We start from the raw sequence: 25,346 nt of genomic DNA, 5'->3' as shown, positions 1-25,346 counted from the left end.
GTGACATAGAATCCCTGCTCCTGAGTCCCCCCTGCCTTGAGCCTTATAGATTCATTTACTCCTATGTGAAGTGGCTCAGATCCTGCTCTATAGTAAGTTTGCACTATCCTCAAGCCAGTTTAGCCAGCCACTGGAGTATTTATTCTCCATAGGGGCATCCTCAAGTGGGGCAGAGCTGCTGCAGCCTCACCAGTTGGTCACTAGTGCAGGGGTGTGGTTGGGGGGAAAAGAGGGCCTGGCTGAGGTTTCCATTTATCATCCCATGTGTCTCAGATATCTCCAGGTGCCAGAATAGCTCCTTGGGATCATTGGCAACTGCAGAATCTTAAAGCAGGCTGGTCCAAGGGAATCTGAATTTTATTAGGCTATCTAAAATGATCTGCCAGCAAAGCAGATCTTTCTGGAAGATATAGTTCAACCAAACACAAATAACTGGGCTCAGTGCAAGTGGAACGGAATGAAATTCTATGGCCTTTGCCATGCCAGAGGTCAGATAATGATCTAATGGTTCCTTCTGGCCTTAAGAGCTGCGAATCTATACATTAAAATAACACATCCCTCAAACAACAACTTTTCTGCTTTGTTGAGGGGAGAGGGGGAAATATTCTTCTGTAACAGCATGGATTTTGCTTTCTATGGAGATGGATTTTAAAGTCAGCTTGTTCAGTCCAAAAATCTCTGGGACTTCAGCAGTTGTGACATGTACCTTCTCTTGGATTCACTTATGGTTAACCTTGCCATACTATTAATGCTTTCCCACTCTTTGCTTGCAAAGCACTGATTAATGAAGCACTCATTAAATACCCTCACTTTTACCTGAGGCTCCAGGAATACCTGTTGCTGTGGGCATTACTTTTGTGGCACGTAACCAACTTGTTGATAAAAGCTCTCTTTAAAATGCCAGACTTGAAGAATAAGCTGCTGACGATTATATAACTTTAGGGGGGGATTAAAAAACAGGTGCCAATGACTTATGTTGCAGGGAATGGGAGATACATGAAATGTGAACTTTGACAGTGGTGCATTTTGAAAATACTGGTCCTGTATTAATAATCAAGTCTCTTAAAAATCCCCTCAAGGAGTCTTTAGGTAATTAAGAACTTAAGATGCAATTTACTACGGTGACTTCTCTTTGAGTCTGAATCTTAGCTTTGTTTCAAATAGTGAAATCATGGATGTGACACATAGCACAGTTGCCGGTTACAGAAGGGATGATTAATCTGTGCTACTTAGGGATTTATAAACCCTCATATTCTCTGCCATTATGAAATGTGCAATGTGTTCATAAATATGTTGATAGAGTTGTTCTAGACTTGTACAGAAGGTGATAAAGTATTAGTCCACAAGATAAAGGAGTGACAGACTTCCATTGGGGGTGGAGGTTGGCTACAGTGAGAAAATAAGATGGCGGAATGGAGATAATGCTACAATAAATGGACTCTGAGTCTTTCCTCCTATGCAGCAGTCTCTTGAGTCTTCAGGAGTTCAGCTGTGGTCAAAATTACCAAGGGACAATACTGAGATTCTTGGAATTTCTGTGCCCAAGGCTGGCTGTAAGTGCAAACAATAGAAATGAGTGCTTGGGATCATAGACTTCAGGGAACACCATCAAACTAGCGTATGGACTAGTCCAAGCTACCCCTTTGGTAATAACACTAGTGGAGACCCAAGGGAAAACTCCTGGCCCACCCTACTCTACACCTGCCCTGTTCTAGCAATTTGGGGTCCTTCTCTTGCTCAGGGCTCCCTAAATCATAAAGATGGCCCACTCCAGACCAGCCTTGAAACCTGAGGAGGGCACAGTTGAAATGTCCCTACGCAGCATCCTGTTTCTTCAGATGCTTTAAAAATCAGGGTGGATTACGAGAGAGAACTCATTCATCTCGAGAGGCAAGTGTAAACTGAAGACCGGGAATGAACTCGAAGGTACCTTTGCATTTCTCAGTCAATATTTGCTCTCTTTCAGTTTATAACCCTATTACTCTCTCAGTAGGCAGGAGAGTTCAAAGGCAGAATTTTTTCCCCCTTGATTAATGCATCATTAGGGCTTGTGGGTTTGCCATGGTAAATTATACCTACGCTCATACTCTTGTCATGGGGGTGGGGTGGGGAGGAAGGAGCAGAAGACATAAATCCATGTTAAAATTACTCAAAGTCACAGATCCATATTCACTGAAACAAAATGAGATAAATTCTAGTTACATTGCTGCAAGATCTTGCTGGTAATCAAGTAGAATTTGCCCCAATATCTTTTATTTTGCAATAAATCCGATTTAAAACCAGTGCCAGTGGGTTCAAGCATGTGGGTATGTCTACACTACGGGATAATTCCGATTTTACATAAGCTGGTTTTATAAAACAGATTGTATAAAGTCGAGGGCACGCGGCCACACTAAGCACATTAATTTGGCAGTGTGCGTCCATGGTCCTAGGCTAGCATCGATTTCCGGAGCGTTGCACTGTGGGTAGCTATTCCGTAGCTATCCCATAATTCCCGCAGTCTCCTCCGCCCCTTAGAATTCTGGGTTGAGAGCCCAGTGGCTGATGGTGCAAAAATCATTGTCATGGGTGGTTCTGGGTAAATGTCATCAGTCATTCCTTCCTCCGGGAAAGCAACAAAAGACAATCATTTCGCACCCTTTTCCCCTGGATTGCCCTGGCAGATGCCATAGCATGGCAACCATGGAGCCCGTTCAGCCTTTTTTTTTTTTTTTTTTTTTTTTTTTTTACAGTCACCGTATGTGTACTGGATGCCACCGACAGAGGTGATACTCCAGCGCTACACAGCAGCATTCATTTGCTTTTGCATGATAGCAGAGATGGTTACCAGTTGTTCTGTACCGTCTGCTGCCAGAGTAATTTGGCAATGAGATGACAGTTATCTGTCCTTCTGTGCTGTCTGCTGTTATCATGGGTGCCCCTGGCTGAGGTCGGCCAGGGGTGCAAAAGCAAAACTGGGAATGACTCCCTGAGTCAATCCCTCCTTTATGTTTTCTAAAAATAGAGAGTCAGTCCTGCCTAGAATTTGGGGCAAGTGTACTAGAGAAGCAATGTATCAGAGAGTACAGCTGCTCTGTGTCAGATCCCGCAGAAATGATGAGCTACATGCCATTCACGGGAGGTGCCCCTGCAACAACCCCACCCATTGCTTCCCTCCTTCCCCAAACTTCCTGGGCTACCATGGCAGTGTCCCCCTCATTTGTGTCATGATGTTATAAAGAATGCAGGAATAAGAAACAGTGACTTGTTAGTGAGATAAAATGAGGGGGAGGCAGCCTCCCCGTGCTATGACAGTCCAGGCAGGACATTAAGTGGTGCGGGGGAGAGGAGCCCAGCATCCCGCTGCTATAATAGTCCAGGCAGGACAGAATCTTTTCTTTACACCAGAAAGGGAGGGGGCTGATGGAGCTCAGCCCCCCGTGGCTATGATGAAGACGTTCTATACCATCTACTGGGAATGAGCAGGAATCATTCCTATTTTTACCCAGGCGCCCCTGAGGCCAGCCAGGGGTATTCAGCAGTTATCAAGCATTTACCGTCTGCCACCAGGGAGGGGAGAGGAACGGATACTGCTCTTCACTGCTGCAGCATCGCGTCTACCAGCAGCATTCATTAGACATAAGGTGACGTTGAAAAAAGTCAAGAAACGATTTCTTTCCCTTTTCTTTCACGTGGGGGGGAGGGAGTAAATTGACGAGCTATTCCCTGAACCATGCCGGACAATGTGTTTGACCCTACAGGCACTGGGAGCTCAGCCAAGAATGCAAATACTTTTCGGAGACTGCTGTGGACTGTGGGATAGCTGGAGTCCTCAGTACCCCCTCCCTCCCTCCATGAGCGTCCATTTAAGTCTCTGGCTTCCCGTTACGCTTGTCACGCAGCACTGTGTAGCCTGTAGATTTTTTTTTCAAACACTTTGGCATTTCGTCTTCTGTAATGGAGCTCGGATAAAACAGATTTGTTTCCCCATACAGCGATCAGATTCAGTATCTCCCGTATGGTCCATGCTGGAGCTCTTTTTGGATTTGGGACTGCATTGCCACCCGTGCTGATCAGAGCTCCACGCTGGGCAAACAGGAAATGAAAATCAAAATTTCGCAGGGCTTTTCCTGTTTACCTGGCCACTGCATCCGAGCTGAGATTGCTGTCCAGAGTGGTCACAGTGGTGCACTGTGGGATACCGCCCGGAGGCCAATACCGTCGATTTGCGGCCACACTAACCCTAATCCGATATGGTAATACCGATTTTAGCGCTACTCCTCTCGTTGGGGAGGAGTACAGAAACCGATATAAAGAGCCCTTTATATCGATATAAAGGGCCTCGTAGTGTGGACGGGTACAGCGTTAAATTGGTTTAACGCTGCTAAAATCAGTTTAAACGCGTAGTGTAGACCAGGCCTGTGTTGCAGCAGTGCAGGAGGTCAAACTGGGTAGAACTACTAATGCTTAATCTTATGCCTGGTATTCCACTGAAGTCAATGGGAGGACTTCCATATACTTGAAAAGCACCATTCTATTCCTATTGAAGTACTGCTTTCCTGCCTTATTCTCTGTAAAGGTAGAAGGAAGTGCTTAAAGCAGCTGGACATAGATACTGCTTCAAGTTATGTAACCTCCTGTCTCTTCCCTTTGTCCCTGCCCCCCAAACCCAGAGAAATTCTACCACCAGCTGTGGCTTTCTTCCTTTGAACATGGGACAAGTCACTAGCCCTGTATCCATATTCAGTTCACATGGTGCCTCTTCTCAATGAATGAATGTACTTTGGTTTTCAGCCTAAGCTTATGCAGCAAGACACTTTTTTTTTTTTTTTTAAGAGAAGGTTATTTATGGGTAGGCAGGTGTGCTGTAGCTGAGTTAGTGAGGTGAAAATAAGTGAATCAACCTGTCAGCACAGGAGAAAACACTGCAGTGCAGCTGGTACAGTATCTCCATGATGGGGTTTGCAGATTAAGTGAGGAATTTATTTATTAGGCCATGCCGTGACATTCTGTTTGAGCTAACTTCTGTCTCTTCAGTACATTTAAATCGTGTACTTTTCACTGATGAGATTATCTGTGAACTAACAGGACAGGAACTGCCATAGTGTCAGCTGTCTGGTAGAAACCCAGTAGATTAAACAATAAATGGAGAGAGCCACAGGACCAGCAAAGCCTGAGTCATGGTGCAGGGGTACATTGGAGGATGTAATGTTGCTGTACTAAATACATGCTACTTGTTAAATACTAGCTGGAACACAGCTCCATACCTGGGATCTGTTCACTAGAATTTGTGTACAACCTTATCAGGGCAGGGACTGTTTCTCTCTGTTTATATAATATAACTAGGTCCTGATATCAACTGGTCTCTTGAATTTTTAATTGTATGTTTAATAGCAAAGCTACTTGTGAATAGACCATTTAAATCATGTGTTTGAAAAAAAATTATATGCCTGTTAAGAAGTCCCTGGTCTACCTGCTCCAACTGGTGGGTCATTGTTAACATTAGTAGAAATTCAGCATATATATTGTGGTTGTATCTACATAGAAAGTTAAATCAGGTGTGTTAGGCTAACAGCACATCTACACTGCAAAAAAACCCTATGGCTGTGAGTTTTGGAGCCTGGGTCAACTAACTTGGGCTTGTGCTATGGGCTAAAAATAGTAGTGTAGATGTTCCTGCTCAGGCTGGACCCCAGGCTCTGAAATCTAGTGTAGATGGATATTGTAGTAGTCAGCCATTTCAGAGTGGCAAATATATAACCAATCCTTGCCTACTTCAAATATTCTAAGTGCCCACATCCTGCCATGTAGGTTGGAGAGTTTAACCACAACCACATCATCTGGGGAAACAGAATCCGCTCAAAGTGGATTTGACCTTTTGGACTGGCCCTTACTTGATGACCTCCCTCATCCATGATCCAGAACAATAGGGTACTTTTCATTCTGTCAGATGGAAGCAAAGCTGCTCCTCTGACCTCACCTGGGCCACCAGCCAGTCACTCATCCACTTTGAGCTGCTTCTTCTAGTGTTTACAGTACTTGCTGAGCCATCCGACAGCAACTTCATTAGTAGAATGAAGAGCCCAAAGGCCACCATGAAATCTAGTCAGTTGACACCTACCTTGTCAACAACATGCGCCATTGCCTAATGGAGGCCATATTGACAAAGTGGGTTGTTGTGAAGACCCCATGTGTAGAGGCTGGCTACAAATATTCCTTGACTAGTTTGAAACCTGTTCAGCAGAGTCCAAATGTGACATGGCAGGCCAAATCCTGGTGGTCGAATGGTTGGATCAATGATAAGGAAACCATTCCATGCATCTTTAGCTGACACTCATCAGGTGATTTTGCTGATTAGATTGTTCCTGGTCCTGACTTTAGCAGCAGTCTTTTATAGATGGTTGTGGAAAGTCAAAGAGCAGTGTGACTCCAAGGTAGACCAGTTTTGCCTTGTGTTTCAGTTGTTTTCCGTTGAGAAAGACATCTAACTGAAGTTTACCAGTTGTCTTGTGGAGGTAGAAGATGCTTGAAACTGTCTTGGTCACACTTGGTTGGAGGCACCAACTGCTACAGTAGGTTGCCATCTTGGCCAGGCTTGCATTCTCCAATTCAGCGAAAGAGCGTGACTGGGGACTGCAGTAGATGTAATCTGCATAGATAAACTTGCATGACTGAATCAGTGGCAGGTGTTTGTGTACTGATTGAACTAGGTGGGAGCAGGCACAGAGCTTTGGGGTAAGTGTTAGAACAAGTGCATGGAGAAGACAATCCATCTCCCATATGTACCTCAAAAACATTTGTCATGAAGTAGAAGTTCAATAATGTCCACTACCAATGCTGGGAGAACTAACAGTTTTACCAGAAGACAAGTGTGCCATAGCAGTTTACAATACAATATCAGGTCCAAGAAAACAGCTCCTATCTTCAAGTTCTGTTGAAACCCATTTTCTACTTCAAGCTATAAGCAGTGTATGGAAAAATTCACATGGTAAGCATTGAATGACAGTGACCATACATATTGTGAGCATCAAGAAAAACCCTCACTGGAACTACTGGAAAGCAAACTGGGCCGGCTTTACACAATTCAGCAACTGCTACATCACTTGGATCCCACGCAACATATCTTTTGAAGAAGCTTACGTGTGGTTCGCTGATGTTAATGAAGTTATACCAGGGATTAATGTGACCCACTGTGAGAAAGGTATTTCCTCTGATTCCTTTTTTTATATTAATCTAAGATCTTTGAGTTGGAGCTTTTTTACTTAATTTGTTAGATGCATAAAAAGGAGTAAAGGATCTTAGTCCCCTGGATAATGATAGAATGCTTCAGCTTTTGCCTCACGATTGAGCTGCACTTGGGGTGAATCATCATATTGTACATTCCATATATGCTCTTGAGCATTCACTTCCATTAACACTCACCTTTTATGAAGCTTCACTGGAGGTGTTAAACTTCAATGAAATATCCTTCTCCCACTCAAGAATTGGGGTGGATTTGCTGATAATGAAAGAAAACGGGATGTGAAGTGACTGAAGGAAGTACTGTAACTTAAAACAATTGTATTCCCAATGCAATATAGTGGTGGAATAAAGGCTCAGCCCTACACTACTGAACTCTCAGTAGCAGTTTTGCCATCGACTTCACTGGATTCAGAGTTGGGTCCAATATCTGCAGAGGTCCTCTGTGAGAGTAATAGACTTGTGATTAGAAGTGAATGCCATACTTAACAATTGGTATAAGAGCCTTATATAAAGCCCATTGAGGTCAATAGGAGTCTGTCCATTGGCTTCAATGGGTTTTGGATCAGACCCTAAAAAAGTAGCCCTAACATTACCTGTGACCCAATAATACTGGCTACTACAGCCCACAAATACGAAATTTTTAATTTTCCTAACTTGGATCCTGGAAATCCAGGGAGATTGTTAATATACAAAAACTGTTCCATATTTGTGGTAACTACTAGTAAGGTGGTAGTTTACTAAAGCCAAAAGAATTTTAGAAATCATACTGATTTTTCACTATTTGCATTAATTTTTTACTTTTCACCCTGCACATCACATGGACAGGGAAAGCAGACTAGTGAGTTTCACTTTGTTTCTAGGCAGCTGCATTTTCTTGGTGTCATGCAATAGCTGAATGCTGTTTTGTTTGGGTTTGTTCCATGTCAAAGGGGATATTTAAATCCAACTAGTATGGAATTGTTTTAAAGTGCATTTCACAACTATATTCTTATTTGTTCTTGGGTTTGCAAAGCTCTTGGTTTGATGAATTTGGGGATAAGTCAGTGATTCCCAAAGAATGATCTGTGGAACACTTGCTGATGGTCTGCAGCAGACAGCTGGCTGGTCATATGATGCTGGTCCCTTCCTTTCAGCTCAGAGAAATAGAGTAGGAAGGGAAGAGATTAAATGAAAATCAAAAGCAGATCAGGTGATTCACTTAAAAAAACCCAAAACATTGTTTTTGTCTAGACTAGGATTTAAGAGTTTATTAGATTGTATTAGCTAGTTAGTTCGATTTAATTAACCTTCTAAAATGCTAGTCAAGACAAGTTGTACTTTAGTGACATGCTAAACTGATTGAGTTGAAGTTTGGATTAAATTATCTAACATAGTTTAGGAAAAGCAATAGACTACAATGGCCCCAATCCTGCAGACACCTGCTTAACTTTACACATATGCATAGTCGCATTGATATTAATGGGATGACTCATGTGCGTAAAATTATGCTTATATGTGTTTGTAAGATCAAGGCCTAAGACAGCTAAAACAGTGTACTTTCCAATATAAGCTATTACTGTAGTTGCCTTCACAATGTTATGTGAGTGGGAAATGCTCTCTATAATCAAGAAATAGAGAAGAGGTGGGTCCATGAGACAATCTTTCTCAGGATGTGGTCCATGCTAGAAACAAATTTGGGATTGATCCCATAGTTCTTGACAGTAGAATGACTTTGAGAACTTACACCTAAAAGATAATAAGATAAACAACAGTCACATAGCTTTGTCAAGAACAAATCGTGTCAAACCAAACGGATAGCTTTCTCTGACAGGATAATAAGTCTTATAGATGTGGTATATCTTGACTTTAGTATGGCTTTTGATACTGTTTCGCATGACCTCATAAACAAACTAGGGAAATACAACCTAGATGGAGCTACTATAAGGTGGGTGCAAAACTGTTTGGAAAATCGTTCCCAGAGAGTAGTTATCAGTGGTTCACAGTCATACTGGAAGGGCATAATTAGTGGGGTCCTGCAGGGATTGGTTCTGGGTCCGGTTCTGTTCAATATCTTCATCAATGATTTAGATAATGGCATACCAAACTTAAACTTAATCCAGCTCCAGTTCTGCAAACCCCCTTTTCAGGCAAGGCCTGCAATAGCATTACTGAGAAAGTAGTTGTAGGGTCATTCGGAAAATAGTTATTGCCATAAGGCATCTCCAGAAGGCACCATGTTTAGAACACTAAACTGGGAATTAAGGGAATTGGGTTCTATTCCTGGCTCTCAGTGACAGGCTGCATGATTTTGGGCAAGTCATTGTGCCTTTTCTCTGTTTCAGTTTCCTTTTCTGGAATGAGACCTTTTTTTGTAAAGCACTGTAAGATCTGCACTATGTAAAACAGAAGTATTATAAGCAGGCAGGAGAGGGGTGAGAGAGAGAGAGGTGTGTGTGTTGGAGGGAGAAAGAGAAGACCACTATGTTATGTGCACCTAAACATAATCTGTAAATCAGAATAAATATACAGCTAAACAGTGGCCATATTATAGGAGAGAGAATTCAGTGCAAGATACAAGTAAAGAAGGAAACTGATTGCTGGAAAAAAAAAACACCCCATAATATAAAAGGATAATTGTGGGAGAAATATGGTTAGGCATAATGGCCTAGATCTTTAATGCTATTTAGACACCTAATTCCCATTGAAATCACTCGGGGGAGTTAAGTGACTAAATATTTTTGAGGATCTGGGCCAATGGGTCTGATTTTTTTTGAGTTGTTGAGCACTCAGCTAGGGTGACCAGGGACAGTCCCAATATTTGGGGCTTTGTCTTGTATAGGAGACTATTTACGCCCCCCTCCCCATCCAACTCATCCTGATTTTTCACATTTGCTATCTGGTCACCTTACCCACTGCTCACACTGACTTCAGCTGAAGATGAAAAGTCCTCTCTGGATTCAGTCCTCTCTGGAAATCAGGCCCAATACATCCTGTATATTTATGTATAATCAGGCACTATGAAGTTCTCGGATTGTCCAATTACACTGCTCTACAGCCAAAATGCTTCTGAAATAAATGTAGTCCAACTTTACTAATTCTGGGTCACTGAGAACGAAAATGATGCTTAAAATTGTTGATTGATTCTAGTTTTCAAGATATGCTATTGGGATATGCTATTGGGTCAGTATATCTGACCCTTGACTTGGGAATGGCAGAGGATAAGTGAGTTATAAAGAGAAGGGATCTCAATTTAAACCAGAAATGACTAAAATACATCTTTGACTGGATCTATGAATAAATCCATGACTGGGTTTGGACAGTACTTGCTTTTTAGGCAAAACAATGAATGATGCAATCTGAAGCTGGTATTGCATCATCCATGATATGAATTGCATCATGTTATTCCTAGAAGTCATGGATGATGCAATCATAACGAAGCTTACATCACTCTGCTGAACAAATTGCCTTATATCAGCTCTAGAAATCATACAGTGTCATGCTCTCTTATTTGTCAGTGTTTGATTTTGCAAAGGGACACATTTCTGTTTAGCCAAAGTGAGCAGAGATGCCTCATACTTGTGTGAACAGTGCAGATAACTTCTGCTATGTTTGTGGTGAAGTGACTTTTGCATCACAAAAGCGCACTATGGTTAAGAAAGCCTATCACCTTTATTTTGGCTGCAAAATTGGAGGTCAGGACAAGAGGTGGGCCCCACACCTATGCAACAAATCTTCGCCAGTGGTTGAAAAGGAAAAGGAAATCTATGCCTTTTGCAGTGCCAATGATTTGGAGAGAGCCAACAGATCATACCAGCAATTGTTACTTCTGCATGGTGCCTCCAGCTGGAAAGGTGTGTCAAAGAAGAAAAAGTGGGCTGTGCATTATCCAAACATTCCATCAGCTATACGCCCAGTACCCCACGGAGAAGGACTGCCGGTTCCTGATGCACCAGAATCATTCTCACTTGAGTCAGACGAGGAAGAAGAAGAGGATGAAACTTCTGGTCCTGAACCATCAATATCACAGGACCCACATTTTCTCCCATCCTCCTCTTCTGAACCACACCTCATAACACAAGGTGAACTGAATGACCTTGTCAGGGATTTGGAACTACCCAAGAGTAAGGCAGAATTGTTGGGCTCCAGACTACAGCAGTGGAATCCCCTGGTGGGCTATCAGGGCAAATGGAGCCCATCAATCCTTGCAGACTATTGCTGGACAGTGACAAGAGATGCTCCATTTAATGAATACAAGAGACAAGCCAAGAAGTGCAGAGTAGACACTGAATAGGACTAAACTATGTACATAATAGTTTTTTGCCTTTTGTTTCATAATAAATTTTATTTATATAACCCTTTTGCTGATTTTTAAAGTGTTACATAAACAGGACAGGTGAAATATCATGTAAAGCAACCATAAACGCACGAAAAGACCTAGGTTTACAATTTATGATTAAAACTCTACTATCTACGCAATATACATAGACATAAAATGTAAAAACTTAAATATCTTAGAAACAGTAGCCAATCAGTTGTTTTAATTGTCATATTTGAATTCAGCACATCACAATACATAATAAATATCACATTTTATCTCTGAAGCAGACGACTTCTCAAAAATTGTAGACCAGTGTTATGTAACAGTCGTTGGCAGACATGAGCCTAAGGTTTAGTATGAACAAAGTGATGAGCATGGTCTCAAAATGTAGATTGATTACAGGATTTTGCATATTCTGGAATGGAACATGTACATTTAAATAGATCCCAACTTAACACTTCATGGATACCATATGTCATACTCCACAGTAATCCTATGGAGTGGGCAGTCAGAGTCCTTTTAGTTGAGATCAAGAGCCATGTCAGTTTAATATATGATTATTATACTCTCTGTTGGGTGATTGTATCCTGCCTCTGTGGGGTATGGGCTCCATTAGGCTTTGTCACCTCTAAATTTGTATGATCATATGTATTTCCAGCCCACAAACAAGACACAAAATGCATGTTGGTATATCCCCTGGGAAACACATTTGGAAGGATAGCCAAATTTCAGGGTCTGTTGCTCTTAAGAGGGAGTTACAGATTTGCACCAATCCACCAATTAATATTTATCCTTTGGGACCATAAGCAATGAAGGAATAATCCTTTGTCTCTGCTGCATTTGGGACAGGTGGCCATTTTCAGTTTGAAACTCACAGCTGATGCTCCCATATGCCCTAAGGATAATGGCATTTATGGAGAAGTTTAAACTGAACTGCCCAGTTCTAAGAGGCTGATACATCATTTCTTTCTGTAGAGTTATTTCTGTCTGTGTGAGGTCTTTCCAAACCTTCTCAAAACCAAAGCCCACACACCATAAAGACACTAAAAACTCTCCCCCTCCTTCCTGGGGCTCAACACTATTAACAAGAACGTAAAAGTCAGCTCAAGATTGCTCCCTACCTTTAGTTGCTCTTGAGGGTCCTGTCTCTGGACCTCTAAATCTTTTGTCACCAGAGTCTCTCTCATCTGCATTATATCATTGACTCAACAGAACCCACTTAACTCTTAATCAGGAAGATCAACACCAGCTAACAGGGTGGGCTGCTTCAGGCAAATACTGCCAGAGTGTTTCATTTTCCCAAACATTACATGAACTGCTGGTAAGTTTCTAGAGGTCCTATTACTGCTTATTTGTCTTGCCTGGCAAGCAGCATAGAATATGGTGATCATGATGAACTATATCTGGAAATAGGTGCTGATTATCTCATACCTATAAGCTACAGCAATATATATCCATTTTAGCAAGAACAATAGAGGCAGAAATCACATGTAGCTCTTAGTATCCTATTGTGCCCTAGATAATAACCTATTTTCTTTAAACTCTGTGAAGCTTCAGCAAATTTACCAGCATCTGGGATTAAAGTTAGAGGAGAAATAAAGTGTAGTGAGGGAGCCAGAGGAATGTCAATTGTCGGGGCCTGATCCTGCCAGGAGTTTCACACGGGTGGACCTCTCCACCAAAATCACTGAGGCTCTGCATGGGTGCAGGAGTCCACCTGTATAGAGCCCACAGTATTCTGCCTGCTCACTTTTATCATGAGATCCTTGGTAGATGCGTAGCCACACTCAAAAAACAAAAAAATTATCCTTTGGAGTTGTTATGCTTGCTCTCAGTTGAAAGGGGAATGTTTCTGGATAGTTTGGCCTAATTCCAGTGGCTGGGCTTGACATAAGCATGAACCAGATGTGGTTTTCACATAGCTACGTTTCGATGCAGGCTTCCTTTTTTTAAAAAGAGAAATAAGTAGGGTTTGTTTGTTTGTTTGTTTGTTTGTTTTTAGTGGTGGGAAAAAAATCTGCCGTGGAGTTAGGGCCTGAGCCTGAAAGCTGGGCTTCACCTTTGTAACTTTATTCACATGGGTCCCAATCCTGCAAACATTGACCGAATTGCCTAGCTTTATTCAGGTGAGTAGGCCTCATTGCAATCTGAGGCTATGCATTTCCAGGATCAAAGATTAAGTGGCCTTGTTTTCAGAGACACTGATCATCTACAGCTCCAATCACTGATGAGCTGGAGGGGACTCAGGAGGGTCCCTTGTTAACAGGAGGAGTTCAGCTTTCATTTAAAATGAAAAGTATTTTGCTAGGTTGTTTTTTTTTCGTTCTTCTTGGGAAGGCAGCTCTGGAAGTGGAAATTGACTGGTAGGGCTGAGTGGAACAAGCAGCTGAGCTCTCCTTGGGCAGGAATTTTGGTGGTCCCTGCATGCTCACACAGACTTCTTAAATCAGTTGAGTCTGTGGGGTTTGGGTGTACCCCTGAGCATCATCTCACTAGCCAACTCCCCACCCCCAGTCCTAAGGCTGGCTTTCTCCTCTGTGGAACCTGCTGTGTTTCAGAGTGTGAAGAGATTGGCAAAAAAAATGATTTGTAAGCACCAAAAAATGCCAAAGCTGACTGCCTTTTTAAAATTCTCTGTTCTTTTTTGAGTCTGGGCCTAGCAGCATCGGTTGTGCAGGTCACACGTTGCTGAGGCTAAGGCAGCTGATATTGCTACTGTCTTGCATCTGAACCAGCAACTGTAGCCTGAACAAGGGAATATGCACCACCTCGAAACCACATCAACAGCTCCAGCGGTGCAAGAAGAGGAGGCTGTCGCGGTTGCCCTGAGTGGCAGTCCTGTTGGGGTTTCAGGGGGTGAGGAATAGTATGGAACAGATGGATTCTTTTGGAGGGGAGGAGTGCTCAGCGCCTCTGAAAATCAGGCTACTTACTTAGATGTTCCAATATGGATTTAAACTCTCCCAAGTTAGAAAACTCATGCCATGGTTCTGTGTATGTGAGGGAGAAGATTTCAAACTATACAGTAAAATCAACTGGGTTTTTCCAGAATCACGTTGGGTATTTAATGCAAAATAAACTTCTCAGCTGCTCATTCTTACCTAACTATTCCTACCTAGTGTGGCTTCTTGCTGTCTAAGAATCTGCATAGCAGTGGCCAGGGGTGCTGGAACTAGGGGTGCTCCTGCACCCTCTAGCTTGAAGTGGTCTCCATCATATACAGGGCTTACAGTTTTGTTCAATGGTTCTCAGCACCCCCACCCCCACTATAGAAATTGTTCCAATGCCACTAGCAGGGGATTGGAGCAAACTTTGTGCTCCGGGTCTCCTGAGGCGTTTGAAAAGGGGGGCTTTAGGACCCTGGGAATGCCGCCAAGGCCGAGGTAGGTTTGTCTCATTCGTCAGTTTCACTCACTCTGGGATCCATTCACTCACTCCCGGCATGTGTGTTCAGTGAGTGCTTTTGCTTCCTGGCTGGTTGCTGTGATCATTCACAAGCCAGGGGAATAGTAGTGATCTCTCTGCAATGAGGAGTATCAGGCTGGGTGGAGAAAGAGATTTTTTTTCTTTTCCCTGGAAGAAAACAAGCAGTTGAGGATATTTTAAGCATGAACTGCCCAGATGTGTCTCCCACTTCTACCTTTCTCTTAGGAGTAATGTGCTTGACAGCTCTCAGCAACTTTGCTAAGGCTTCCTCAGACTTCTCAGGTAGGAGTGAAGCTCTAATCCTTTGAACTGTATTGGCTATAAGTGAGAATTGGTAATAAATATTCTTCAAGAACAACCCAAGAAAGTGGATACAAGCAGGTCTGAAATAGTTATAGTGAGAGCAATTTTTAATTCTTTTAAAATATGATGAAGCTGATCTTCATTAAGAGGATTTCAATTATTTAGAAAACTTTCTTAGCAACCCCAGCTAAAATATTTCAGCAGAGATGTTTCTGAATAACTTCGGGAAATGAGGGGAAGGGAATTATGTAAACTTTCCTAAGTTTGTGGTGTTGGATGGAAATATGAATGTGTGAGGGTGGAACAGGGTTAGGTTACAGGGCTGGGTAGTTTCTGGACACAAGTTAAAACTAATATAGTAGGATCAAGATATTTTATTATGGACTAGATTCTGACATCTTTACTCATGTTAAATAGTACCTTTTAATAAGCAAATAATTCATTGCAGTCAGTAGGAATACTAAGAGAATAAGATGCTACTAGCTGTGAGTAAATGGGTTGGACTCTGACCCTATGTTTACTTTTACAATGCTCAGAAATTATTGGTACTCACTTCCAAAGACATCTTTATCAGTTTCACTTTTTTTTTCACAGCATATATCCTGAAACTTTCACAGTTGTTACATGTACTTTACTTTAAATATGCTAGATGTTTTATCACTATTCTATACAGCTGTAATAGTCACATTAAAGTTAGATGTCTGCTGCTCTTCCTTGTGGTTGCGAGATGTGTGAAAGCAACTCCAGCCTATAAAACAATAATGTAGATCTAATTTTGCATGAGATTAGGAGTAATCAGTCAGCTCATTAGTGATGGGGCAATATTGACTCCAGGATATCTGATGGAATTCTGAATGCACTTCTGTATTTCTTAGAGCTAAGAGGAGTTCAGGATGCTCTTTATAAAGAATGTTTTAAAGCTTTTTAGTGGAGGAGAGCTGCCTATTATAGTTTGTTGGTGGAAAAATGTCATTAGTGAGAACTGTGTCATCAAAAGGTTTAGACTGAAGTACACGACTGCAGTTTCAATACTCACAACATTACAACTTGGTGCTGGGAGCCAATGTATTTGCATGTTGCAGAGGGATTTGTGTTTGTTTATTGTGGAGTTTCAGTCGGGGACTAGAATATGGTGGGTTTTAAGTCTTAAAGTGTATTGAAGGGGCTGACCTGCCTGCGATTCAGTCTCTTTTGGGGGCAGATCAATTCTGTGACTGCCTTTCAAAGCAGATCTGCCTGTGAATGGAAAGAGCTGAGGCACTTCCAATTTATAGTAGTTTGTTCCCTTTAAAGTTTCTTTAGCGCTAAGCTTTCTCTGTAGCCATCATTCAAAGCAAGCTGGTGTACAGTGGATGTGTGTGGGGTGGGCTACATAGGAACAACAGTTGAAATTGCCTTTTACATTTCAGTTCCTGTGCAGAAAGTACTGATCCCACTCTATATCACAGCCAGCCTTACTGGCAAGAGCATAATGATGTACATTGTGATCTTAAGGAACTAGCATAAATGTCAGTTAGGCCAGCAGTAAGGGTAGGCACAAAGTCCATGTTAGCAGCCCAACCAGAAAAAGAGAACCAATTCAATAGTATGTGGGGATGCTGACTTAGAAGGATGCTACCACTTTAAAAGTGGGCATAAAAAAGTCAGTGGTAGCAAAATCATGTCTTATGGGGTACCAATGAATTTAAAACTAAACTGTGCTCAATTAAAAAGGAGGGGATAGGTCAGTGGTCTAAGCACTAACTTGGCAATACCTAGCTTTCTTTTAACCACAGATTCAAATCCCACCAAGAAAACTCTGTGCTTTGGCATTTCTGTGAAATCTAATGATTGTGGAAGTTTCCAGTGAGGTCCCTGGCACCTGACGTTGCCCTTGTCCAAAGTCTCCTTTCTCTTACCCACTTGCTGCGCTGCGGGTTGGTTGGATGCTATATTGAAATGTTGATTGGGGGGCCTTTGTCGCTTGTTTTCTCACACTGCGGTGTATGGAACTGGGAACAAGTCTCACTCTAGCTATGGATAGAGCCTACCACTTGATGGGTGCTACCATAATACAGCTTTGTGTGTTAAGTGTTTTGGTATCCTCAGAATGAAAGGTACTAGATAAAACTGCGATATTCCTCCTAACACTACCTAGCACTTACCTACCTTCCCATCTGCAATTATGTTTACAAAGATAAATACTAATAACACTTATCATATTGTCACCATCCTTGATGGGACAGCGCAGTTGACACACCAGATTTGTCCCAAACTTTGGTGATATATCTCCAGAGAGGGAGGGACACTGCCTCACAACTGCTATAAAATGCTCATTCTTGCACAGTAAGAAAACATGCACAGGTGGACTCCCCATCTCTGCTGCAGTTGCTCTTGTATTATAATTATTATTTATTATTAAGGCAAATCAGATACGTAGATCATTTGCTAAGGGATCTGAATGTATGTTTGGTCTCTTGCTGTTTGACCACGGTTGCCAGGGCTGGGAGAGCAGAGCACAGAGACCCTTTCTGGTGGGGCTGTAAAGGGCTGCCCTGGGTCTTAAGAGGCAAAGGTAATTGGGAAAGCAGGACAGCCAGCTCCAGGTTTTCCCCCTTGCCGTGCCAAGGTCCCTGGCTGAATTTCACCAGCTGTAGGGACAAGGGATGTATCCCTAAGTGGCAGTCCAACATGGTCACAATGGCTCCCATGGGCTCAATGGCTTTTTATTCTATTTCTCTCTCCATTATCTCCTGCTTGCAGCCATCACCCAGCGCCAGCGTTAGCCATTGGGGGCCCAAAACACCCCCCAATGGCTAACTCCCCAATGGCTAACCCACCCCCGCAATACTAAAACACACAAGTTCTTATAATAAAAAATGAACAGAGGGCCCCCTTAAGCTGCTCGGGGCCCTAAGTAATTGCTTAGTCTGCTTATGCCTAATGCCAGCTCTGCCCTCACCCTTTGAAAACCTGTGTTGTAGCCACCTTTGTCCTGACTGGGGAGGGCTGAACTGATTCACATTTGAGCCCATTAATGCTCCTTTATGATCTATCACTGTTACTGTTGAGCCCGAGGAGGGATTGGCACACACCCTCCCTTTCCCACCAGGGGCTTCTATAGCAATTCCAACTGCTAGCCGTTTGGGGAAGGTGAGAGCAGGATGGGAATTCAGATGCAGGTCTCTCTGTGTGTGTGTGTGTGTGTGTGTGTGTGTGTGTGTGTGTGTGTGTGTGTAGAGCAGCATCCCCCACTGGGAAAGCAGGCGCTCACAAGGTAGTGCTGCTTCAAGGAAAAATGGTTATTGAGGATCCAAATCTGTAGTCCCTACACAGGCAAAACACACCATGGCAGAACTTGGTCTGCATTAGCACTGAAAGTATTGCTGTAGGGATTAAAGGCCCCGATCATAGGTGTTGGAACTAGAGGTTCTGGGGGTGCTGCTGTGGCCTCTGGCTTGAAGTGGTTTCCATTATATATAGGGTTCAATGGCTCTCAGCTCCCCGGCGCCTGACTGAGACCAAGGGCCCCATTGTGCTAGGAGCTGTACAGTGACTGATAGTTCCTGCCTGCAGAGAAATATAAATAGATAGACGATGGGAAGGGAAGCAGAGGCCCACAGAGATTGAATGACTTGCTCTAGCTCATGTGAGCATGTTGGTGGCAGAGCTGGGAATAGAACACTGGTCTCTTGACTCCCAGGGCAGCACCCTGCCCTAGAGCATGCTGCCTCAGATTTCCACTGGATCCCCACCGCCAGAGCAGCTTGACTGTCCAAAAAGGAAAAAAGAGGGCAGGGGGAACAAATTAAGCATCCATCACGTTAGGGGCTCTTGTAATCTGAGATGTAAGAGTAAAAAATTCCTTTTTATGTGAAGTATTTGAACTATGTGAAGAGTTTTTTGAAGGTTTTTGTTATAGTTCTTTAAAAAACTGTGTGTGTGTGTGTGTGTGTGTAACCGGGCATTCTGCTAATAAGGCATGAGCCGCTGCCTTGACTGATCTTAGTGTTTGCACTACATTATGTGATTTGCCACATCATGCTTCTCTTCAGTGGATCTAATGCTGAGGACCCTGTGGTTCTAGATGGTCATTAGGGAACCAAACTCTCCGTGCTTTAGCATTCGTGCATTGAAGCCTTTCTTGACGGTCGCGTGTCTCCATCCTCTTCCAAAAAGAAAAGAACTATGAACAAATATCCAAGTGGTAGCAGTAGTAGCTTTTCTTATCTGCACGTTGTATCATCTTTAGTCTTCGTATATAATCCAAATACTCTGCACTTCTGGAGCCCATCCCAGCTAGGGACCTCAAAGGGTTTTACAAACATTAATGAACCCTGAGAGGTAGAGGAGTATTACCCTCATTTAACAAATGAGGTAACTGAGGTACAAAGATTTTGGGGTCCAAAGTCACATCTGAAGTCTGTAGCAAAGCCAGGACTAGAATGCTGATCTCCTGGATCTCTGTGCATTAACCCCAAGACCCATAGGATTAATACACAGCCAGATGAAATCCCTGTGCACACTTTCTTGTTGATTCTTGCTATTCTAAAAACTTATTTGTTTTAGACTCATAGACTTTAAGGCCATAAGAGTCCACTGTGATCTTCTAGTCTGACCTCTTGCACATCGCAGGCCACAGAACTTCACCCACCCACTCCTGTAATAGACCCCTAACCTCTGTCTGAGTTACTGAAGCCCTAATATCATGATTTCAAGATGTCAGGTCAGAGAATCCACCATTTACTCTAGTTTAAACCTACAAGTGACCCGTGCCTCATGCTGCAGAGGAAGGCGAACCCCCCCCAGAGTCTCTGCCAATCTGACCTGGGGAAAAATTCCTTCCCATTCCCAAATATGGTGATCAGTTGTACCCTTGGCTGGTGGATCTTGCCCACATGCTCGAACTGGGGAAAGAATTCACTGTAGTAACTCAAAGCCCTCCCCACCTAGTTCCTTGCAGCTAGGCAGTCTCATCATACCATCCCCTCCATAAACTTATCAAGCTCAGTCTTCCATCCTTGCAATGAGTATTGCTGTCAAAACAAAACAAAGCTATGCCCTTTGGACTTGTGTATAAGCTGACTTGTTGGACATTTACAGTAGCACCTGGAGGTACCCATTAGCAGCCCGGCCCCACTGTGCTAGGTGCTGTACAAATTCCTGCTGTGAATTCACCCAGAGGCTTAGGGAATGAGCTCACAATGTTCTAAGTGAAATCCTATTAGTGTCAGTGGGATTTGTGGAGAGGAAAGTAACCTCTTCAGGGCCAAGTCAAGCCATCGTTCCAGGCCCTGAACCCAGGTGCAGCTCCATTGAAGTCGATGTGGATCTGAGTTGGCTAGAGTGCAGCTCACTGCAGGCCTAAATCAGCTGGGGGAGGGGGGGCAGCCTTCAAGTCATCCTCACCTGTGGATTTCCTAGTGTATCCTGCCATCTGTGTGTATCACTCGTATCTGCACCCATCAGAGTGCCTTGTGCCTTCTCCGCACTGGGGATTTGCCTCGGTTTCAGCCATCCGTGCAGCTGCACTTACAAAAGCCTCTAGTGCAGACAAATAGCAGCTTTGCTTGTGCTGACAGAGCTTGGAACTGGGGTAAGCTGCAGGTTGTAAATCAGGCCTTCTTGTTGTTTACTGTGCCTGTTTGGGGGTTATACCACTGCAGTTACGGGGGTGTGTGTGTGTGCGCGCGCGCTGAAACTGGGAAGACCAGGCCTTAACATGCAGGTTCCTCGGGGCATGCAGCGTTGTCAGTTCTGTGCACTGTCCTGCACCTCACTTACTCATGGTGCTGGACAGAGGAGAATGGGACCAAATGTGGCCTTTAGTGCTGCCTTAAAATGCAACAGCTGAAAGCTTTGCCAAGAGCTGCGGTCTATGTACCCCACTGGTGTGGGTATGTTACAGGTCCTCCACCAAGGACACGAGTCTGTCACAGCCCCCAGCTCCAGAGCTCTTTAGCTCAAACTGTAGCAGCTGATGGTTTTAGCTCTGGAGGTCCCTGGTTTAACCCTGCTGTTGGCCATCACAACTGTATCGGTCAAATCAGTTCTCTGGGGCAGGGACTTTAATTGATTATGGCTCTACAGCGCGCACCAAGCACAATGGGGCCCCAATCTGATGTCCCCACATAGAAATGTTTTCTTATAATGCCTTGCCTGGATCCTGGTGCTGGCTAACTGCTTTGCAGCTTTTGTGAATGTCCTTGAAGACCTTTCCCTGCGTTTAAATGCCATTAGAGTGTTTTTTGTTTACGCAGGGCTGGCTTAAAATGTGAGCTGTCTGTCACTTACCTGCTAATTGGCTCGTTGTGTTTGTCTGAGCTGACCGGGGTGGGGGCCTAGCTGTGGCAGGAGAACAGCCCCTTCTCCCTGCTTGCATTTAATCATCCCGTAATAATGGCAATTTGTTTGACAAGTCCATTCACCAAATGATCACAGAAATTGACAAGCTAACAGCTTCTGAATGGCATTTAAGTAGATTTAGATATTGGGCTTGGAGATGTGAATGAGTTCAGTCAAGTCAGGGGGAGGCCTATTGTCCAAGTGTGTTGAAAACTGGGCAGTGAACGGAAGCCGTGTGTTAACACAAGGAAAAGGTGGACGGCGTTTTGTTCTCAATGGCTCTAACACAGCTGTGTAATTTGGTGAGGAGAGTTTGTACTTCTGGCCTTCGCTACAATGGGCAAACAACCATATCCTAACAACCTCAAAACCAGCTAAGCCCCTTGCCTTCCTTCTTACCCCCAGCCCCCCTCAGTGCTCTAACCTTGGTCTCTACAGGGGCTGAAGGACTTTCTCTTAAAACCCAGTTTGTCCCCTTCCACATTGTTTGGCCAAACGAGCCTCACTGGGCTTCTGGTGCTGTGGGCCTTGTGCGGGCTTAATGGATTTTAAAGCTAGAAGGGACTATCCTGATAATCTGGTCTGACCTCCTGATAATCTGGTCTGACCTCCTGTATAAGATTTCACCCAGTGTTTCCTGCATCAAACCCATAACTTCTATTTGAGCTACAGCAGAGGGGCCACGCCGATGTATGGTTTGTGCACTGATTTAATCTAAACCAATTTAACTAAATTGCTGTAACCCCCTCAGCATGAACACTTAAATTGGTCTGAAGGTCTGAAATCAGGTTAGCTTAAGTCTACTACAAACCCACTTCAGATTGGAAATAAAGAGATACATTTTTGACAGCAAGAGTAGTTAACCATTGGAACAGTTTACCAAGGGTTATGGTGGATTCTCCATCACTGACCATTTTAAAATCAAGATTGGATATTTTTTCTAGAAGATCTGCCCTAGAAATTATTTTGGGGCAGTTCTATGGCCTATGTTATACAGGGTGTCAGATTAGATGATCACAATGATCCCTTCTGGTCTTAGAATCTATGAATCAGCTAAACTGATTCAAAGCCACTCTTAAACTGAGATAAGATATGCTGAGCACAAAGACTGTTTGGGAGATCATGGTGCCACAGGAGAAAATGTTTGTTCTGCTCCCAAAATGCAGACCCTTAACTTGTGAGTGAAGGGAGAATTGTTGGTAGCAGTACATGGTCCAATACATAGTTGAGGGGTTCTCTTCTTTAGAAGTCAATGGTCAAAGTTGCTATTGATTTTTCTGTGGGTAGTGCTCAGCTGTGATAGTGATGAGATGCCGGAAAAGTGACTGACTGCACATGGAGGTGTTATTTGTTTAAATTGTTGCTTTAATTTTTTTGCTGTTTAGAAACAGTCTGGACTGTCGGAGACCTCGATTCAAATCCTGATTAGCCACAGACTTCCTGTATGATTTTGGGCAAATCATTTAGTCTCTCTGTGCCTCAGTTTCTCATCATTATGCTGAAGATAATAGCAGTTCCCTACTTCACAGGAGTGTATGAAGATAAATACTATAAAGATTGTAAGGTGCTTAGATACTGTAGTGATGAGGTGTGTGGGAGTGTGTGAAATGTAGACTGAAATAATAATACTGCAACAATTTCTCCAGAGCCTCTCTCTAAATACCTGCCTCTGGGGCCACAGGCAGCGATCAAACTCTCAGAAGGGTTTGGAGAAGTGGACTTTCCCAGAGAGAGGTCTGGCTGTTTCAAGGAACAGACTCAGGAGAGAAGTGGGGTGACTTTGCCACACCAAGGATGACTGAAAAGAAAAAGGAGGAGATGAGGAGAACTCCTTCTGGGATCCAGGGAGTGGTTTGTTATCAGTTTGGGTGACTGAGGCTTATAAAGTGGGACTGCATGGTAATGGAATGAGGGTGGACTGTGACTATTGGAGACAGGCAAAAAAAAAGGGACTGCTAACCATTCCTGTAGAGGTGGCCGGGAGGCAGCAGGGGGATTGGTGGACACTGCCTCGGGATGCTCGCTGGACTCAGAGGGATTTGATAAAGACCTGTTAGCACTCAAGAAAGAGATCTTGGAGTCATTGTGGATAGTCCTCTGAAAGCATCCACTCAGCGTGCAGCGGCAGTGGAAAAAGCTAACGGAATGTTGGGAATCATTAGGAAAGGGATAGATGATAAGATCGAAAAGATCATATTGCCTCTATATAAATCCATGGTATGCCCACATCTTGTATACGGCATGCAGATGTGGTCGCCCCATCTCAAAAAAGATCATAGAATCATAGAATATCAGGGTTGGAAGGGACCTCAGGAGGTCTTCTAGTCCAACCCCCTGCTCAAAGCAGGACCAATCCCCAACTAAATCATCCCAGCCAGGACTTGGAAGAGGTTCAGAAAAGGGCAGCAAAAATGATTAGGGGTATGGAATGGTTGCTCTAAGTGGAGAGATTAATACGACTGGGACTTTTCAGCTTGAAAAAGAGACAACTAAGGCGGGATATGTTAGAGGTCTATAAAATCATGACTGGTGTAGATAAAGTAAATAAGGAGGTGTTATTTACTCCTTCTTATAACACAAGAACTAGGGGCCACCAAATGAAATTAATAGGCAGCAGGTTTAAAACAAAGGGAAGTATTTTTTTCACACAACACACAGTCAACCTGTGGAACTCCTTGCAAGAGGATGTTGTGAAGGCCAAGACTATAATAGAATTCAAAAAAGAACTAGATAAATTCATGGAGGATAGGTCAATCAGTGGCTAATAGCTAGGATGGGCAGGGATGGTGTCACTAGCCTGTGTTTGCCAGAAGCTGGGAATGGATGACGGGATGGATCACTTGCTGATTACCTGTTCTGTTCATTCCTTTTGCAGCACTTGGCATTGGACACTGTTGGTAGACAGGATACTGGGCTAGATGGACCTTTGGTCTGACCCAGTATGGCTGTTCTTATGTTCTTATGGATGTTTCCAGGTGGAAGCTTAGAGTTGGAGTGTATCAGTGGGGAAAATGAGACTCTACCCAGTGGCTGAGATTCCCCCTAGAGATGAAGGGAAAGTTCAAATGGGAGTGGGCAGGGTAATTGATAAGCTACCTCATCCAGTCATGGTGGGAACAGACTGGAGTCCCTTCCCTTAAAAGGGAAAGGTGGGGCCTCAGGGTCCCCTGTGACAAAAAGTAGTGCCAACAGGGAATGAGGAAAAGGGGCTTGAAACAGAAAAATCAGAAAACTCTAGACTAAGGAGCAAAAATAGGACCTCCCCAGGGAAGGGGAGGGAAGGAAAAGGTAGCCCAGAACAAGCGGTAGGAGAGAAGAGTACACCTAGGTTGTTGCTAGAAGTCTGACAGGGACCCTCGCCACCAGAACGGTGGGATTAGGAACCCCACCCAGAGTCTCTACTTGAGGAGGAAAATGTGGGACAACAGCAGGCTCTGGGCAAAGGGGAAAAAGCAAGGTGAGTGCCCATCAGGTTACCCTTGGTGTGAAGACATATGGGCAGAAACGGAATTAAGGGGGTGTTCCTCACCCAAAAAATGCAACTTCCGTGGGTGGAATTTGGATAACCACCCTGGGGCAAGTGTGAACACAAAGACTCCAGTGCATTCTCCTAAGAAGGGAGCGTGTGGGGAAAGAGAAACCTGGCCGTCAGGTAAGGGAGGGAGGTGTGAGAGAGTTCAGGCAGCTAGAACCTATTGGGAATCTGCCTGCCCACAGCCAAAGGCTCCTCACCCCAGCCCAAGGGGAGGAGCTACCAGACCCAGACTCCAACCAA

The 25,346-nt window shown here is 43.6% G+C and overlaps 1 protein-coding gene across 1 annotated transcript in view; it reads left to right on the top strand.

Moving 5' to 3' along the window:
* Positions 1-15,126: 15,126 nt before the first annotated feature.
* LOC115648135 (protein eva-1 homolog C-like) overlaps positions 15,127-25,346 on the top strand; it is a 315,587-nt gene continuing 305,367 nt past the window's right edge. Inside the window, exon 1 of the mRNA XM_030555305.1 lies at positions 15,127-15,226. Within this exon, the coding sequence (XP_030411165.1) occupies positions 15,127-15,226 (100 nt within the window). The remainder of the gene's footprint in view (positions 15,227-25,346) is intronic.

This window comes from Gopherus evgoodei, chromosome 3 (assembly GCF_007399415.2).
Source record: "Gopherus evgoodei ecotype Sinaloan lineage chromosome 3, rGopEvg1_v1.p, whole genome shotgun sequence".
Taxonomy (NCBI): domain Eukaryota; kingdom Metazoa; phylum Chordata; order Testudines; family Testudinidae; genus Gopherus; species Gopherus evgoodei.
This window is presented reverse-complemented; position numbering and strand designations above follow the sequence as displayed.